This window comes from Oryx dammah, unplaced genomic scaffold (genome assembly GCF_014754425.2).
Source record: "Oryx dammah isolate SB20612 unplaced genomic scaffold, SCBI_Odam_1.1 HiC_scaffold_24, whole genome shotgun sequence".
Classification (NCBI taxonomy): domain Eukaryota; kingdom Metazoa; phylum Chordata; class Mammalia; order Artiodactyla; family Bovidae; genus Oryx; species Oryx dammah.
In genome coordinates this window covers 26106241-26125888 of record NW_024070208.1, presented here as the reverse complement: position 1 = coordinate 26125888, position 19648 = coordinate 26106241, and the positions used below count along the sequence as shown (strand labels likewise).

The 19648-nt window shown below is 35.4% G+C and overlaps 1 protein-coding gene across 8 annotated transcripts in view; it reads left to right on the top strand.

Moving 5' to 3' along the window:
* Nucleotides 1-19648, top strand: part of NBEA (neurobeachin) — a 672618-nt gene that overhangs the window by 308132 nt on the left and 344838 nt on the right. For all 8 annotated transcript variants that reach the window (XM_040267082.1, XM_040267084.1, XM_040267081.1 and 5 more), the window contains one exon: nt 11060-11124. In XM_040267082.1, coding sequence (XP_040123016.1) covers nt 11060-11124 — 65 coding nt within the window. The remainder of the gene's footprint in view (nt 1-11059; nt 11125-19648) is intronic.

The following is a 19648-nucleotide window of genomic DNA, read 5'->3' as shown; positions in this document are numbered from 1 at the left end:
TTCCCTGGATACTGATAGGCCACTTCCCTGAACTAAAACTCCTTTCCACACTTGGCTACAGTGTCCACCCCTTTCCTGTCTTACGTGTTGGGTTTGTTTGTTTTCTTCTAATTTTTATTTTTATAGATTTACATTATATAAATTCTTCAGGGGCATTACAACAATTTCAAAAATAGTGAAAACAGCGGTATATATTTCATTGTCCTTCCATTTTGTATAGTCTCTTGCTCTTTGGTGGATTTTTTCCGTTCAATCCTCTGTACTTCAACATACTTTGTTTTATAATAAGTTATATAAAATATTTTATAGTAGGTAATTTTATTTGTTCTCTTTTTCTTCGCTTGTACATTTCTTCATGATCATTTTTTTCTGTGGTTTTGTTGTTGTTTAAATAATTATAGACTCATAGGAAGTTGCAAAAATAGTACACAGAATCCAGTGTACCCTTTCCCCAGCCTTCTCCAATAGCACCATCTTATATAAATATAATACAGTGTCAATAGAAGGAAATCAATATTGGTATAATACTTTTAACTAGATTACAGACATTTTTCAGCTTTCACTATCCTTTCCATGCATTCATTTGTGTGTGTGCTATTTCATTCCTTATATTGATATAACCACTACCACTATCAAAACATAAAATTCAGAATTATTACTATTACTTCATATCTTCCCAGCTATTTCAAACTCTTTTCTTTCATGAAACTTTTCAGGTTTATTGTTATATGATTTTAATCAATCCATCCTTCCCTTTTACATTTGAAATACATATATCTAGACAGGAAATATAGGTCCCTGTTTACATGTTTTAATTAGATGTTCTTATAGGTGAAAAAGGCATGATATTCTTTATCTGTTACATTGCAGTTTCCTTTAGAGTAAGCATCATGCCAACCATTCCTCATTATTGGAAGCATTTCATTCAGCCAATGGAGAAAATAAGTTTTGTATAGTTTCATCAGTATATTTATTTCACATTAATTGAGATCGCTTTGAATTGTAGAATTTTTTTAAACTATGCAAAAAGAAAGACTAAACTTAAGCATGACAAAGCCTTAGAGTCTTTCAAGGTTGCATTATGAATGTTATTAATTTTAATTATGCTATACATTTATACCATAAAAAAATCATTTTATTTTTATGTTGCCAGTGATGTTTTTTGTTTTGCTCCTCACCATGCCATCCACACCTTGCAGTGTCCAGCACTTAGTATAGATATTTATTAATTACTTACAGAGTTTATTCTTTGAATATTGTGAATAATGCTCCTATTAACATAGACCTACAAGTTATCTGAGTCTCTGTTGTCACTTCTTTTAGGCTTATACCTTTAGGTATCAGATGTATAGTTGAGTAGAATTGTTGAGTCATTTGGCAATTCTGGGTTTAGTTTTTTGAGGAACTGCAAGTTTTCCACAAAGTCTGTATCATTTTATATTTCTATGAGGAATAAACCAGGGTTCCAATTTTCTCCATGTCCTCTCCAATGCTTATTATTTTCTCTCTCTCTCCCTCTTTATTTTTGGTTTGTTTATTTGTTGTTTTTTAAATTATAGCCCTTCCTGATGAGTATGAAGTAGTATCTCATTGTGATTTTTATTTATGTTTTCTTCATAACTAGTGTTGTTGACATCTTTTCATATGCCTATTCAAATCCTTTCTCATTTTTAATTGAGTTTTCTGTTGTTGAGTTGAAAGTGTTATTCTGGACATTAAATCCTTATCAAGTATATGATTTGCAAAGATGTTCTTGGATTCTGTAGGTTATTTATTTTCATTCTCTTGATAGTGTCCTTTGATGCACAAAAGTTTCTAATTTAATGATGTCTAGTTTATCGACTTTTGTTATTGTTACCTATGCTTTTGATATTATGTTTTTGAACCTATGGCCAAGTTCACGCTCATGGAGATTTCCCCTTTTATTCTCTGCTAATAGTTTTGTTATTTTAGTGCCTCAATTTAGATCTTTGATTCATTTTGAGTTATTTTTTATATCCAGTATGTATAGGGATCCAAATTTATCCTTTTGCAAATGATTATCCATTTTTCCTAGCACCATTTGCTAAAGAGACTATCCTTTCCCCATCAACAGATCTTGGTACTCTTGTTGAAAATTAGTTGAGCATAGATGCCCATGATGATTTTTAATGAAAAAATAGTCCCTGAAAATTAAGCACAACTTAAAAATAAGTATTAGAGGTTTGAATAAAATTTCCTATTACCTCATATTTTTACTACCCAGGAAAAAATTATTATTTAATATATATATCCTTTCAAATTATATTTCTAAACATAATGCAAAATTGTTACTAGTATAAGCAAAAATTGCTGTTGTAACAGCAATAGCTTACAAATTCCTTTTCCCAGTTGATAATCTAGAGTAGTGCTGTCCAATCAAAATATGATGTGAGCCACATATGACTTTAAATTTTCTAAAACTATATTTTAAAAAGTGAAAACGAGTAGGTGAGATTAATTTTAATAGTATATTTCATGTAACCTAAATATAATTTCAGCATACATGTAATCAATATAAAAGTATTTAAAATGAGGTATTTTACATTCCTTTTTTCCTTAACCTTTCAAATCAGGCATATGTTTAATACTTAGAATGTTTATCAGGTCACACTAACCACATTTCAGGTGCTTATAATAGCTGCATGTGATGTAGATTCTCTGTTGGTCAGTACAGCTCTTTCTTCATATATGGACATCTGTGCTTTACTTTTTTAAATGTTAATGTAGTCTAAAAATAGAACTAGGTATCCCAGAAGTCCAGAATATTGTAGGTCTTCAAGCAAAGATCAGCTAATTGTGTCAAAGATTCTTGTTCTGGGTAAAAAGGATAGACAGTACATCAGTTTCTGTGTAACACTAAAATTCTAATGGCTTATCCACCTATAATTGCATTATTATTCATAAATAAATATAAAATATTCTACTGTAACTGTACATAACTTTGCTTCATGGTAATAAAGCACAAACAGGGATTTAACATTCCAGGTTTAATACTAGAACTTCCTTCTGTTTTTAAATGGCAGCATAGATAATGGCTATGGGGTATTTTGAGGTATAATTTGTATATAATTAAGTTATATATGTATATAAATAAATGAGGTAATTTATTATTTTGCCAAGGTGTGAATTGAGATAGTGTGTGCTATATGGGAGTGAATAAGCCAAGCAGACAACGAAGCATCAACAGGTCAATCCTGAATGGTTGCTTCCCTATTTGTTGTTGAAAATAAGGAAATTTTCACAATGGTTTCTTGCTTCTATATAAGTATAGAAGGTAGCCACAAAGTACATCTTCAGAAACATTAAATTTCTATTTTATCTTTGGTTTATCTGTAAACATATTTGAAAAGCTAAACTTGCATCATAGTTTAATAATACCCAGCACTTTTATGATAGTCCCATACAGTCTAGAGCTCTTAATTTATCTTATTTTTTCTCTTTTTTCTGGCCAACTATCTCAAGTTATCAAGTTTTCAGGATCACTCTGCTGATACACCTATTCTTAGCTCTAGAAAAACACAACATTCAAAGATGATCATTAAGTGGTATGAACAGTATTATATAATCTAAGATAAAATAGTATATCAGTCAAGACTTCACTCTTAAGTTTCTGTTAAATGTAAATTATCTTTTTTATCATAAATCATTGATGTTAGAGAAAGACATTCCTTGTTGTTTCATTGACTATAGACCAGTAGGATTTTGTTTTATTGGTTTTAAGTTTTAAAAGTTCTTTTTCTTCAAAACTACATTCTAAAACCCTATTCTAGCTTTTACTCTTTTCCTACCTATGTAAATCTTAAAATATGAAACATTTTCTCATTTAATAAAGTTGGCATTTCCTTTATTTCTTCTGATCATTTCTGGTAGCAGGTAGTATAGAAGGAGTATCCTCTCAAGTTTAGCTGAATATAAATTTGCTTGTATGTTGTATATGTTCACAGATATAGAAAATGCTGTTTAAAAATATATATTGTAAACCAAACTAGATTATTTTTCATTATGAATACAAACATAATATGTATATATATATTCATGATTATTTATTATTAAAAGTTGTATTAATTTTACTACACAATTCAGCAATCTACTGAGATCCTTCGTAACCTCATTATCTTTGTACAATACACCAACTCTTCTTTTAGTGATCAACTAGATATATTTCCATGTTGCCTAATGATTTTTCTGTTACTGACCTTCATATCAATAATCTCTTTGTACTAATCATTGATTATTCATTTCTTACTTTCAGGTTTTCCTACAATGCTTTCTGTAAACTGTTCATAAAAATAAGCAATGAAAAATTTTTTTTTAATCTATACTTTGAGTACTTGCTTATTTTTCCATTAATTATTCTGCATCCATTGAAAACATTACTCATCTCTGTTTTTCTCTCTGCATAGTATTTTTTTTTCTTCGGTCCTTGTACTTAACAACTTTTCTTATTGAACAGAGTTTATAAGCATGCCAGTTATAATGAACATTTGTTATAAAGTTGTTTTGAGGAACATACCTATTTCTTTTATTGGCAACTAATGATAAATAGGCATTAAAGATCTAGGAAGTAAAAACTGATTCTAGAGTTCCAAAAGACAAGATTTCAGTTTAACCTCCCATTTTTACCTTGAAATATTTCCCTTATTTTCAAATAATTTGAAATGAATTAAGTCTCTTAAGGACATTAACTTGGTTAACTTAATTATATACAAAACAGAAGGCAATGGAAAATGTGCACTGAATTGATACAGAGGAGAAAACACTGGTGGGGGAAAAATTATGTGCAGGGTCCGATATTTCTACTGTGTTATCTAACACAGCCATAAAGTGATTGTGAAGAGAACATGGGGATTTCATTGTCATCCTTCTGGAACCTATTTGTCTTCAAAGTGTTTAGTTTCAAAGGATCCTTAACTTGATATCCAAATCTCTGAAAAAGTCCTTCATCTTGAGGAAATGTTATGCATCCATGGAGAAGAGTTAAAAAATTGTGACAAACCTGTCTATGCTTGACAGCTCTCAACACACATTCAAACCCAGTTTAGTATGTTTCCCCCACGAGGATAAAAATTTGATGCCTACGTTTAATTTGCACCTTTTCTTATGGCTGCTCATTTTCTTCAGTAGAGGAGCAAGTGAGTGAGTGTATGTTTTCTCAAATGGCAGAAGACTTTGGAATGATTTGTAGCTAAGATTTTTGAGTATACTTTTTTCCTGTCATTGCCAAGAAATTGACTTTGTTGAGATGACAATGAATTATTGTTATTATCCTTTTGTATACATTTTCATGTATTCATTTACTTTGTTTTGAGATAGTGATTAAAGTGTCCTTTCCTTGCCCAGCTATATCCTGTTTCTTAACTCTCAGTGTACTTTATATGTTGTGTACTTTGCTTGTCACAAAGCTCTTGATAATCTCCTCTTTCAGTATTTTACTTAATTTTTATTTTTTAATTTTGGCTGTGCAAGGTGGCATGTGGGATCTTTGTTCCCTGACCAGGGATCAAACCCCCTTAACCTATATTGAAAGCATGGAGTATTAACCATGGGACCGCCAGGGAGGTCCTCCCTAATAATTCTTTCAAAACTTCTAGAATCAGTTACACGGTAATATGCATTTAAGAAATACGCTTTGAAATGCAGGAACAAATCTGTATCAGTGTAAAGGAATAGAATCACTGCCTAACCTCATTCATTACTCATTCTTTACATGTTCATTATAAGGTAACACTTTCAGTCTTACACAAATACCATATTATGGGAGTGAAGTACTGTCTGAGAGCTAAAAAGGGCTATAGTAATAAGGGATGTGGACACTTCAATAATTATGATGTGATTATGATGCAATAATATACTACTTTACAAATAAGTAGAAGGAATTTAAATAATTGAACAACTTGAAAGGAAATATACACATCACTTTATAATAACTAAATCACTCCATGCTAGTGAGTTAGGAACTTTGAGGTTTGTGTGTGTGCAGTCTTGTTGAGAGGGAAGAATGACTTTAGTCAATAGTTCTCAGCACTGAATTCACATCACAATCACTTGGGAAGCTTTAAAATATAATAACACTGATGCCTGGGCATATCTTCAGAGACTATTCTGATATGACTGGTGCTCTTTAGCGACAGTCCTGTTGATTTTTTGTTTGTTTGTTTGTTCAGTCAGAATTGAGAACTCATAGATTTGTGATACCATAGATTTTAGAGAAATAAATTCAACAACAGAAATACATTGAGTATGTATAGTATGCCAGTCACTTGCTACTTACTATATATTCATAGTTGGATAAAATAAGATCTTTCTTTTTATAAATGAGTTTATGATTTAGAAGGGACACATATGTGTGAGATATCACTACAAATTATAGATAATTATATTTCAGAGGGAATGTTCCATGAGTAATAAAAGTAATATTAAGTGTTGAGAAAATGATGATGTAGGCTTGATCCATTTCTCATTTCCTAAGTTTTAAAATTATTATTTCTTTACACACTTTGATATTTGCTTTGCCAACATAAATTATTGTTATAGTATTGCGCTTTTTCATAGGAGTAAAATCTAAAGACTCATTTACAGGATAGAGAATATGCTGTTTGTTACACTTTTCCTATGGGTTACTTTTTACCTCACATTTCATTTTTTTTTCTTTTCACTTACACATTCTTGTTTACCCCCAAATACTGTATACCATATTTTGCCAACAATTCAAGGAGTTTAGAGTTTTCAACTAAAGATGCCCTCAAAATTGATTATTTGTTGTGGCTCAGCTGGTAAAGAATCCACCTGCAATGCAGGAGACCTGGGTTTGATCCGTGGGTCAGAAAGATCCATCCTCTGAAGAAGGGAAAGGCTACCCACTCCAGTATTCTGGCCTGGAGAATTCCATGGACTGTACAGTTCATGGGCTTGCAAAGAATCAGACACGACTAAGCAACTTTCACTTCACTACTAGCACTACTGTGACTTCAGGAGTCATTAAACAAGCTTAAAACCTGCGTTCAAGGGACTTCCCTGGTGGTCCAGTGGCTAAGACTCCACGCTCCCAATGCAGAAGGCCTGGGTTTGATCTCTGGTCAGGGAACTAGATCCCACATGCTGAAACTAAATATCTCACATGCTGCAACTAAAGACCTGTATCCTGCAACGAAGATCGAAGATCCTCCATGCCGCAGCTAAGATCCAATACAGCCAAATAAATTTAAAAACAAACAAACAAACTATATTCGATCTTGACATTTTCTGAGAGAATATACTTTATTTTGTGAGGAATATTTTGTTTTTCCTTTTTCTCTCTCTCATTTACCGTTTTTTAAAGTGAAGAAATATCCACATTCCTTTATGAGGTATATTTAAAATTCACCCTAACAATAGAGATTAAACTAAATGTCTCATGCAAAATTCCAGAAAACAATTTTCTTAAAAACTTACATTTAAAATATCTAGTTTTATTGTTACTTTTACGTCTTGTTACTTCTCTAAGCCTTCTATTGAAGCAGCACCCCAAGGTGCAGTGGATAAAGGGGTGATACAAGCTATAACCTATGCCATCCACCATAACGTGAGCATTCTATGCTCTTATGTTTTCAAATCTGTATTTACTATATTTTCTTATATTACTTACAATTTTAAATTATATGGTTTTGTTTTTTCCTCTCAGGCATCAGATAAATGAATATGTACGTCCTGGACTTAGTATGTCTCCTGTCTGGGACTTTGATCTCATACTGCAATTTGAAAAATAAAAAAGCTCACTTTCTTAAGGAAAGACAACTGGTAACATTTTTTTAGCCTGTAAATATTAATTAATGTAGTTAAAAGAAATTGACTTAATAAATTAAAATTGTCCAAATTGATTATTGTAGTTGATGCGAAATTTTGAAAATCTTCACACTAGGTGAATTCTGCTTTGGTCCTTACTTAAGACAAGGCCTGGAAAAGTACTCTTGTACCCCAAGCTATATAACCTTAAAGTGTAACCAGTAGGCTTCTGTGGAAGAAAAGAAAATATTCATGTTTGACAAGCAAATAACTACTAGAACTAGAAAAAAGATACTGGAAAATGTATGTTTATAATGTTTTATACACAGTAATATAAATTTTATATGTAAGGTCTTTTTTCTGTGTTTCCCATCCAACATCACTAAACTTCAGAATTGAACTCTTGTTGCCTTAATGCTGTATATAGTCACTGTGCAGTTTGAATCTTCTATTTTTTCTATTTCTGTCGTTACCACAGATGAATAAAATATGGTTCTTCCTGCAATGATTCAATATCTAAAATCTAATCATATAATATGCATATAAATATACAAAAGTGAACCTGCAGAGATGTATGGAAAGTACTATTATGTTATCAAGTTTTAAACTGTGTGTTAGAAAATTGGCATTTTAGCTTTTGTCATCTTAAAATCCTATGTCACATAAGTGTTTGATATGCAATGGCACCTGACTCCAGCACTCTTGCCTGGAAAATCCCATGGACAGAGGAGCCTGGTGGGCTGCAGTCCATGGGGTCGCGAAGAGTCAGACACGACTGAGCGACTTCCCTTTCACTTTCACTTTCATGCATTGGAGAAGGAAATGGCAACCTACTCCAGTGTTCTTGCCTGGAGAATCCCAGGGACAGGGGAGCCTGGTGGGCTGCCGTCTATGGGGTTGCACAGAGTCAGACACGACTGAATTGACTTAGCAGCAGTAGCAGCATGTCTGAGACAGGATGACCAGGACAGTTAGAGTTGGCAAAAGAGCAAGATAGACTAAACTCATAATTTTTTTTTTTTTTTTTGCTTGGGCTCAGAGCACATAAAATAGTTTCCCTTCCTATGGATGGGAAAAAATGGAGAGAAATAGAGATCCTTTCTTTTTGTGTTCTCTCTTAGAACCAGCTATGTAACTGGAGCCAGCTCCAGAGATAGAGGTAGTTCCATCATTAGCTGTCAACTCCATCAGCAGCTGCACAGCTATAGCAAATACTAGAACCAGTCCCAGCAGCACCTCTGAGCTAGAACCAGTGCCTGCACTAGCACTGGGATAAAGGTAGGTCCATCTGTAGATCTAGAGCCAGCTAGCTTACCAGCTCCTTTTTATCGCCAGCTCTGGCTTCAGCTCTAGAGTTGACATCAGCTCCAGATCTATAGTTGTCTAGAGTCATTTCTCTCACCAATTCTCACACCAGGCCTGGCACCAGTGCCAGAATTAGAATCAGTCCCAGAACTGGAGCTAGTTCACAACCAGTTCTAGCACTGCTGTCTGAGCTAGAGTTAGTTTGGCATCAAATCCAGAGAGAGAACTAGAGTCAACAGCACGCCTGGTGCCAACCACAGCGCTGTATCCAGTACCAGCACCAGAGATGGAGTCTCTCCACAGCTAGAACCAGCTCAGGCACCAGCTCCTGGGCCCATTCTTCAGCCTGAGTTGGCACCAGCTCTCAGGCCATCCTCTGGCTCTGATGCAGCTCCACCACCAGAGCTTCCCTTACCCTCCTCTGGAATGGCGTCTTTTTTCTTTTTGTAGTTTCACTTTTGTATTTCATATATTTTGTGGTTTGCTATATTTTAATTTTTCAGTTTATATACAATAATATTTTTAACTTATTATTAAAAAATGCTGTTAGTGATTAAAGGGTCTTGTATTTTTCTATTTTCCTGAGCCAATGTATGTACATGGATGTTTTCTAATATTTTGCAGCTGTCCTTAAATTTTGCTAGATCTTTTCTTGTCCTTTTCAACTGCTCTTTTTCTAATCTGAAAGATGTGAATGGCTCCCAAGAATCATCCTAGGTCTTCCTGTTTATTCTTCTTTGGAGACTTTCACTTAATGCTGTGCCTCAATTAATGCAAAATATATGAGGATAGCAATAAGTCATTTTGTTAAAATGTAGAGAAGAGTGTTTCCTATATTGTTTTCAACAAAAATTATTTGAAATGTTTAATAAGTTCAATACAGTGCAACAAAGATCTTTTCATTTTGATAAAATTATGGCAGCTAAAATACAATGTGCTCAGTCACGTCTGACTCTTTGCGACCTCATGGGCTGTAACCCGCCAGGCTCCTCTGTCCATAGGATTTTCCAGGCAAGAATACTGGAGTAGGTTGCCATTTCCTTCTCCAGGGTATCTTCCTGACTCGAATTGAACCTGAGTTTCCTGCATTGACAGGTGGCTTCTTTACCACTAGTGTTACCTGGGAAGCGTTTAAACACAATGGCTTTGCTGAAAACAGGGTCATTTAGGCTTTTATTAGGTCATTCCTGTCCCCAGACTATCACCTCCCTGTTTCCAAGGTGTTGATTCTGTCTCCTGGGGAAATACAGATTTGTTCATGATTTGTTTTATTTCTTCACAGATCTACTTAGAACAGAGAATATTTACAAAGTAATTACCTACTTTGGGGGACCACATTTATTCCCAGCATGTGTTCAAAGCTTTAAAAGGGAACAAGATCAGGAACAGAGTGAAGGAGTGACATGGAGACTGTTTCTAAAAGCCATATTCATGGCCAACACTTAATTAGTAGAAAATCATGGAGGAAAACTCTATAGATGGGTCGCATGACTGATCAATAAGGATTTTTAATAAAAATTTATTAGGCAAATATTTATTTGTAGTATCATTGAAAGGGGTATAATCTTTAATATAAAAAGCTAAATTTTGCAGCTATATTAAAAAGGCCAAGAAATTTGAAGTCCCTGGAATAAATTAATAAGCAAAAAGCTCTTTAAAACATATTCTAAATATTCCATAGAAAGAGTGTAAAATAAGCAACATTTTACAGTCACAGTGAGGATCTGTTCTTGTGACCTCACTTTCTATCTCAGTCTGTATCACTGGGAATTCAAAAGCACCTTTTAACTAAGCAATAAACGATTGCTTTTAAAGTTTTCATTTCTCAGAAAATAGCATTTGTTAACAATCTTTTAGAAAGATTTAGAAATATCACGTGGAGGTTATTAGCATCAACATGATCCTTAAACCAGATGTTAACTTTTGTTTACGTGCTCTTTTTTCTTACACGTGGTCTGCTCTCTCCTTTTAGGAATGGCAAAATTCTATTCAGAAGAATGCAGGACTTGCATTTATTGAGCTCATCAATGAAGGAAGGTAATTAATTGTACAGTATTTAGACAACTAGTCAGTGTACATTTTATTCCACTGGGTGACTGCTCTTTCCTGCCATCTGTTCCAAAAATATGTAACAAAATATATCTTAGTTAAATGATTTATCACACAGGTACTTATACCTTAAAGGAACAAAGTTTAAAATGTTTAGCAATTTTCATTTGGGAGAGGGGAAGCAGGTATGAAATAAAGGGACAAAGTCTGTAAGATTTTTGTGAGTTCTGAGCCATGTCTTACCAAATAGTAAAGTTGTTTTACACAGATCAAGTGAACCCAGTCTGCAGTCCCATCTGCTGCTCCATCTGTTTTCAAAGCCATGTTCAGTGTTTACTCCCTCAGCCCGTCTCAGTTCATGTGAAGTAGTTTCATTCGACCGTGTCATGCTCTCTGTGATCCCAGTAAAAATGTGAGAGAAGTTAAATGTAGGAACTACGATGGTCTGGCTAGGAACATGTTTATACCATTGTTAAAATGATGTTATGGTAAGATTTATGTTTGAGCTCATTATTGCATTTATCACTTTTATGATAAACTGTCGTTCATTATGATTTTTCCTATACTTTATTGGCAATGAATATAGTAAGACAGATGTAACAGACAACATTCTGACATGTACAGCTTCTATTAGCCAAAGACTTGCATCCCTTACAGCTTGAGTTTCATCTATGACAGAGTGCATTCTTTGGAAAATAATGCCTGAAGATTTGGCATAGTCTGTGTCTTATTTGAAACCATATTTAATTATATTAATAAGGAAATAATTTTACTGTATATAAAACTTATCTATATCAAAAAAGGTGTCATGAAAGAATATTTCACAGGGTAGTCTTTGAAACCTATGTTGTATATGCTATAACTACCTATTTTGAAAAAAGTTAAATACAATTTAGTATTTTTTTTCATCAGTGTTTTATATTCTGAGAAATAGCCTCTGTTTTTACAATAATTCATCTTATTGTGCATTTCTCACTTAGATATTTTATGATTGAATTATTTTTAGTCATAATATTACAACTCTAAATATTAAAATGAAATTTGCCCTACTGCCAAGCAAAAGATACAAGAGAATATTAGTTTTCTTTTATAGCATAATCATTTTAAGCACAGTAATATACTCTACTTCTTATAAAACTTTATTGTGAAAATAATTGATAATAATTATTATCCATGTTCAGGCAGTGAAAAATAGAAAAAAATTATTTGTTCAGGCAGTTCATTGTCATATGAGTTATAAAATCTCTCATGTCACATAATGCTAGGTTTGCTAACTCATTTCAGCTGTGAAGTAAAAAACAAAAATTATGCTGTTATCAGTAATTCTGAAGAGTTAACGAATTGAACCTCTAGTTTGTAGGGTTAAGATTATAGTTATTTCTTGGAAAAGAAGAAGAGTGAAAATTTTGCTAATAGAGATTTTTAGCTTTTGAAACTTTTTTGTTATTCATTGGTAGTGTTTGGCATTTATTTTGATTTAGGGAAGGAGTTGGAATTATAGAAAGTAGTTATAATTTTTTTTTAATTTAATCCAGGAAAACCTCTAAATGCTCATCATAATATTCTTTGTGCCATTTTAGATTTGTTTTTCCATTTTTATACCAATAGTTTCTCTAGTAAAAAATGATTTTGGAACAAACAGTGAAATATAGCTAGCTATAAATATATAATCACATCTCATATATATATTAACATAGCAAATGTCTATTTAGCACCTACTATATGTGGCTCAGATGGTAAAGCATCTGCCTACAATGTGGGAGACCTGCATTCCATCCCTGGGTCAGGAAGCTCTCCTGGAGAAGGAAATGGCAACCCAATACAGTATTCTTGCCTGGAAAATCCTATGGACAGAGGAGCCTGGTAGGCTACAGTCCACGGGGTCACAGAGTCGGACCTGACTGAGAGACTTCACTTTCATATACTAAACACGACTATAGGCACTGGGAATAGATAAGTGAATGAGTCAAACATGTTTCTAAATTGTGGAGGCAAGACAGACTAGCACATACAATAACACAAGGGTGCTGTGATAGGGTCAGATGTTATAGGTACTACTCTGAGAAGAAGGCAGAGCACTTAACCTAGTCTGGAGGAGTGCATTCTCCAGTTGGTGGTGGTGATAGGGTTTTCTAAAAGTGCACCCAAGCAAAGCCAAGACCATGAAACAAAAATAACCTTTCCAACAAATGATGCTGGAACAACTGGACATCCAAAAATAAATGCAGACACAGACTTTATACTCTTCACAAAACTTAGCTCAGTGTAGATCACAGACTTAAATGTAAAATGAAAAATTATGAAACTCATAGAAGACACAAAGGAGAAAATCTAGATGACATGTTTGGTGATGAGTTTTTAGCTCTAAAACTAAAGGCATGATCCATGAAGGAAGGAACTGATGAGCTGGACTTCATTAAAATGAAGAACTTCTGCTCTGCAAAAGACAGTATCAAGAGAATGAGAAGACAGCCACAGACTGAGAGAAAATACTTACAAAAGACGCATCTAATAAAAGGCTGTTATCTAAAGTATACAAAGACCTCTTAAGACTCAGCAATAAGAAAACTGGTTAGAAGATGAGCCAAAGACCTTAACAACTTCCTAAACAAAAGATGTACAGATGGAAAATAAGCATAGGAAAAGATGTTCCACATCATAGGTCATCAGAAAAATGGAAATTTAAACAACAGTAAGATACTACTTCACACCTATTAGAAGAGCCAAAACCCAGAACCCTGGCGACCCCAAGTGCTGCTCAGGCTGTGGAGTGACAGGAACTCTAATTCTTCACTGGTGGAAATGCAGAATGGTACAACCACTTTGGAAGACAGGTTGGCATTTTTAATAAAATTAAACTTAGTCTTCCTATACAATACAGTAGCCATGCTCCTTGGTACTAACCAAAGGAATTAGAAACTTACATTCACACAAAAACCTGCATGTGGATGTTTATAATCATTTTATTCACAATTTCTAAAACTTGTAAACAGCCAAAATGTACTTTAGTAGGTGAATAGATAAATAACTACACATTTATTTATCTGATGCATCAAGACAATGGAGTATTTATTAATTAGTACTAAACAGAAATGAGCTATCAAACCATGAAAAGACATAAAGGAACTTTAATTGCATATTTCAAGATGAAAGAATCCAATATATGAAAAAGCTACTGTATAATTCTAACTATATCACATAATGAGAAAAGGCAAAACTATGGACACAGTAAAAAGATCCATGATTGCCAGGGCTTAAAGGGAAGCAGAGATGAATAGGTAAAGCACAGAGGATTTTTAGGGCATGAATCTACCCTGTATGATACGGTAATACTGGATACATATCATTTTGCATTTTTCCAAACCTTTATAATATACAACACAAAGCATGAATCGTCATGTAAACTGTAGACTTTGGGTGATAATGCAGTCTATGAATGTAGGTTCATAATTTGTAACAAACGTAACCACTCTGATGGGGATTAGTGATAATGAGGGAGAGTACAATAAGTTGGGGAGGACATCTGGGATATCTCTATAACTTCTGTTCAAGTTTGCTGTGAACCTTAAACTGCTCTTAAAATTAGTCTATAAAAGGAGTGAAAGTAGGAGGCCCTATTGCCAAAAAAGAATGGCAACTCACTCCAGTATTCTTGGCTAGAGAATCCCATGGACAGAGGAGTCTGGCAGGGTCCATAGGGTCGCAAAAAGTCAGACACAACTGAGCGCTCATTGGTTGGTATAGTACAGTAAACAGAGCACCATGTTAGTTGAGAACTGAGAAATGATTAGGATATGGCTAGATGAAAGAAAAAAAAAGTAGAAATAAAATTCTGGACTGAGGGAATAGTGTAGTGCAAAAGCCTATTATGAGAGCCAGCAAGACGTGTTGCTGGAGAGCTCTTCTCAGTCATGCGAACAGCTGTTTCAGCACATATTATGTGCCAGCCATAGAGAGGCCAGGGTCATCCCTTTATGGCAAGAGTCCTACCACGAAGGGGTTTATAAGTAGTGCTAAGGGTGCAGGAGTGTAAAGGATGGAAGAAGTTTGGCATAATCTGCAGAGTGACAAATGGACTTCTGGGGCTGGAGACTGGAAGCGAGATAGCTGTCTGAAATTTCAGAATCTCGTTGAAGAGAATGGTGTCATAAACCAACTAAGAGTGGCTATGAGAATGGAAGAAGTGGGCAAATTTGAAGTAGCTGGTGGCTCAGGTGGTAGAGAATCCACGTACAGTGGGGGAGACCTGGTTTTAATCCCTGGATTGGGAAGATCCCCTGGAGGAGGGCCTAGCAACCCACTCCAGTATTCTTGCCTGGAGAGTTCATCTCATGGACAGAGAAGCCTGGTGGGCTACAGTCCATGGTGTCAGAAAGGGTTGGACAGACTGAGCAACTCAACACACAACAGAACACTTAGAAATTAAATCTGTAGAACTGCTGATAGATTGAGTTGTAGAGAGGACAGAAGGAATCATGAGTGCTTTGCCTTCTTGTTTAAGAGCTGGATAATTTACAATAAGTGTAGTTTACTTAGAACAATACAGAAGGAGAGACATAGGTTGAGTAAGAGATGTTTTTATTTTTGGTTACACTGAGTTCATAGGGCTTCCCAGGTGGCGTTAGTGGTAAAAATAAATAAATAAGTAAATAAATCCGTTAGGGCTTCCCTTGTAGCTAAGTGGATAAAGAATCTGCCTGCAATACAGGAGAACTGGGTTCAATCCCTGGGTTGGGAAGATCCTCTGGAGAAGGAAATGGCAACCCACTCCAGTATTCTTGCCTGGAGAATCCCATGGACAGAGGAGCCTGGCAGTATGCAGTCCATGGTGTCATGGAGTTGGACACGACTTAGCATCTAAACCACCAATGACTGCCAATGCAGGACAAAGCTTTGATCCCTGGGTCAGGAAGCTCTCCTGGAGTAAGAAATGTCAACCCACTCCAGAATGCTTGCCTGGAATGAGGAGAGGATCCAGAAGGCTACAGTCCATGAGGTCACAGAGTCGGACACGACTGAGCATGCAGTCACATGCTCTGAATTCGTAGCACCTGTAAAAGTAGAAATGTTAGATTGATGTCTTAGATTTTGGGTGTCAGGTTTCAAAGAGACAGCTCTTGTTGTTTAGTCACTTGAGTTGTGTCTAACTCTTTTCTGACCCCATGGACTGTAGCCCACCAGGTTCTTCTTTCCATGGATTTCCCAGGCAAGAATACTGGAGTGGGTTGACATTTCATCCTCCAAAGGATCTTCCTGACCCAGGGATCAAACCCACATTGCCTGCATTGGCAGGTGAGTTCTTTACCATTGAGCCACTTAGGAAGCCCAAAGAGACAGTTCATGTAGAGATTTAGATTAAGGAGTTCTCAGCTTGCATGTGGTCAGTGGGGGATAAGGATGCAAATGTGGTGCTAAGGGAGAGTGTGTGGAGTGAAAACCTGGGGCCAGGCTCTTACTGCTGTTTCTGCTGGGAGTCTTCTTTCCCCACATCTTCACATGATTGATTCCTCCCATCATTGAGAATCTGCTTAAATGTCATACTCTCAGAGAGGCTCCCCTGACCATCTTATTGAGTTATCGATTCAGTAGCATTGTCTCAAAATACTTTCTTTGTACAAGGTTCAAATATCAGTTCTCCTATTGATAAACATGTTTCAGTTCACTTCAGTTGCTCAGTCATGTCCGACTCTTTGCGACCCCATGAGTCACAGCACACCAGGCCTCCCTGTCCATCACCAACTCCCGGAGTTCACTCAGATTCACGTCCATCGAGTCAGTAATGACATCCAGCCATCTCATCCTCTGTTGTCCCCTTCTCTTCCTGCCCCCAATCCCTCCCAGCATCAGAGTCTTTTCCAATGGGTCAACTCTTCGCATGAGGTGGCCAAAGTATTGGAGTTTCAGCTTTAGCATCATTCCTTCCAAAGAAATCCCAGGGCTGATCTCCTTCAGAATGGACTGGTTGGATCTCCTTGCAGTCCAAGGGACTCTCAAGAGTCTTCTCCAACACCACAGTTCAAATGCATCAATTCTTTGGTGCTCAACCTTCTTCACAGTCCAACTCTCACATCCATACATGACCACAGGAAAGACCATAGCCTTGACTAGACGGACTTTAGTCGGCAAAGTAATGTCTCTGCTTTTGAATATGCTATCTATGTTGGTTATAACTTTTCTTCCAAGGAGTAAGCGTCTTTTAATTTCATGGCTGTAGTCACCATCTGCAATGATTTTAGAGCCCCCCAAAATAAAGTCTCATACTGTTTCCACTGTTTCCTCATCTACTTCCCATGAAGTGATAGGACTGGATGCCATGATCTTCGTTTTCTGAATGTTGAGCTTTAGGCCAACTCTTTCACTCTCCTCTTTCACTTTCGTCAAGAGGCTTTTTAGTTCCTCTTCACTTTCTGCCATAAGGGTGGTGTCATCTGCATATCTGAGGTTATTGATATTTCTCCCGGCAATCTTGATTCCAGCTTGTGTTTCTTCCAGTCCAGCATTTCTCATGATGTACTCTGCATAGAAGTTAAATAAACAGGGTGACAATATACAGCCTTGACATACTCCTTTTCCTGTTCGAAACAGTCTGTTGTTCCATGTCCAGTTCTAACTGTTGCTTCCTGACCTGCATACAGATTTCTCAAGAGGCAGGTCAGGTGGTCTGGTATTCCCATCTCTTTCAGAATTTTCCACAGTTTCTTGTCATCCACGTAGTCAAAGGCTTTGGCATAGTCAATAAAACAGGAATAGATGTTTTTCTGGGACTCTCTTGCTTTTCCCATGATCCAGCGAATGTTGACAATTTGATCTCTCGTTCCTCTGCCTTTTCTAAAACCAGTTTGAACATCAGGGAGTTCACGGTTCACATATTGCTGAAGCCTGGCTTGGAGAATTTTGAGCATTACTTTACTAGCATGTGAGATGAGTGCAGTTGTGCGGTAGTTGAAGAATTCTTTGGCATTGCCTTTCTTTGGGATTGGAATGAAAACTGACCTTTTCCAGTCCTGTGGCCACTGCTGAGTTTTCCAAATTTGCTGGCATATTGAGTGCAGCACTTTCACAGCATCATCTTTTAGGATTTGAAATAGCTCCACTGGAATTCTATCACCTCCACTAGCTTTGTTCGTAGCACTTCCTAAGGCCCACTTGACTTCACATTCCAGGATGTCTGGCTCTAGGTGAGTGATCACACTATTGTGATTATCTGGGTCATGAAGATCATTTTGTACAGTTCTTCTGTGTATTCTTGCCACCTCTTCTTAATATCTTCTGCTTCTGTTAGGTCCATACCATTTCTGTCCTTTATCGAGCCCATCTTTGCATGAAATGTTCCCTTGGTATCTCTAATTTTCTTGAAGTGATCTCTAGTCTTTCCCATTCTGTTGTTTTCCTCTATTCTTTGCATTGATCACTGAAGAAGGATTTCTTATCTCTTCTTGCTATTCTTTGGAACTCTGCATTCAGATGCTTATATCTTTCCTTTTATAATCTCCCTCTGACATTGTTTCACATCTTGCCTAGTTTCTCTGAAAGCTGGAAATATATGACATTTTTTTTATAATCAAGTAATATTGGCACTTTAAAAATGGACGTTTTTTATTATTTTTTATTATGACATATAATATTTTGCTGATTCCTATCTTTACTTTGGCCCTTTCTTTTTCAATTTAGACTTTTCTCTTTCATAAATTTGAACTAGGCGTTCCAAATCAAAAAACTGTCCTATTGAAATAGTTAGGATATAGTTAAAGACACATTGCTTTGTTTATCTGTCCTGTACTTTTGATGCCCACTATGTGCTAGGCACACATTAGATTCTTTGCATACACTTTTAGCACATTTGCATGGAAATGCAACATTTTTCATAACATTGGCTAATACTGTAAAATGAAACATACACAAAATGTTTTCTCTTGGTTGTTAAATATCAGTCTTTAATTTGTCCTTCTGGGAATGAAGATAAAAATCTTTAAGTGGAAATTGTTATAAATGTTTATCCTACTTAACAGCTACACTCGTGAATAAAATTCATCAATCATAGGTGGAGAAAGCAATTGTGCAGTTGTCTACAATTAACAGGACAAAAACAATTGATGAATGTGCAGCTGAATTAAAATACTCCCTAGGACAGGCTGAAATTATAAACTGGATCATTTAAAGGAATCTAACAAAGGATCTTTATAATTAAAACAAAGCAAGGTTAATGGGATGTAAAATTGCCTATAATATCTTGGCAATAATAATTGGATTTTAAATTATTAAAATATGAATTGAACTATAAAGCAAAGAAAGACTTTTAAATTATAGAACTTGAGTAATCTTTTGAAATAAATTAATCATTTGCCTAAAATAAACCTTTATCACTCTTTTGGAAATGTATAGGATGCAATTAATGAATATTCATGACAAGTCAGAATGTATTCTTGTTTAGCACTGAATTTGACCTATGGTTCACGAAATTCCAATTTATCGGTTTGTTCTTTAAAATCGGGAAAATATATACCTTACATTT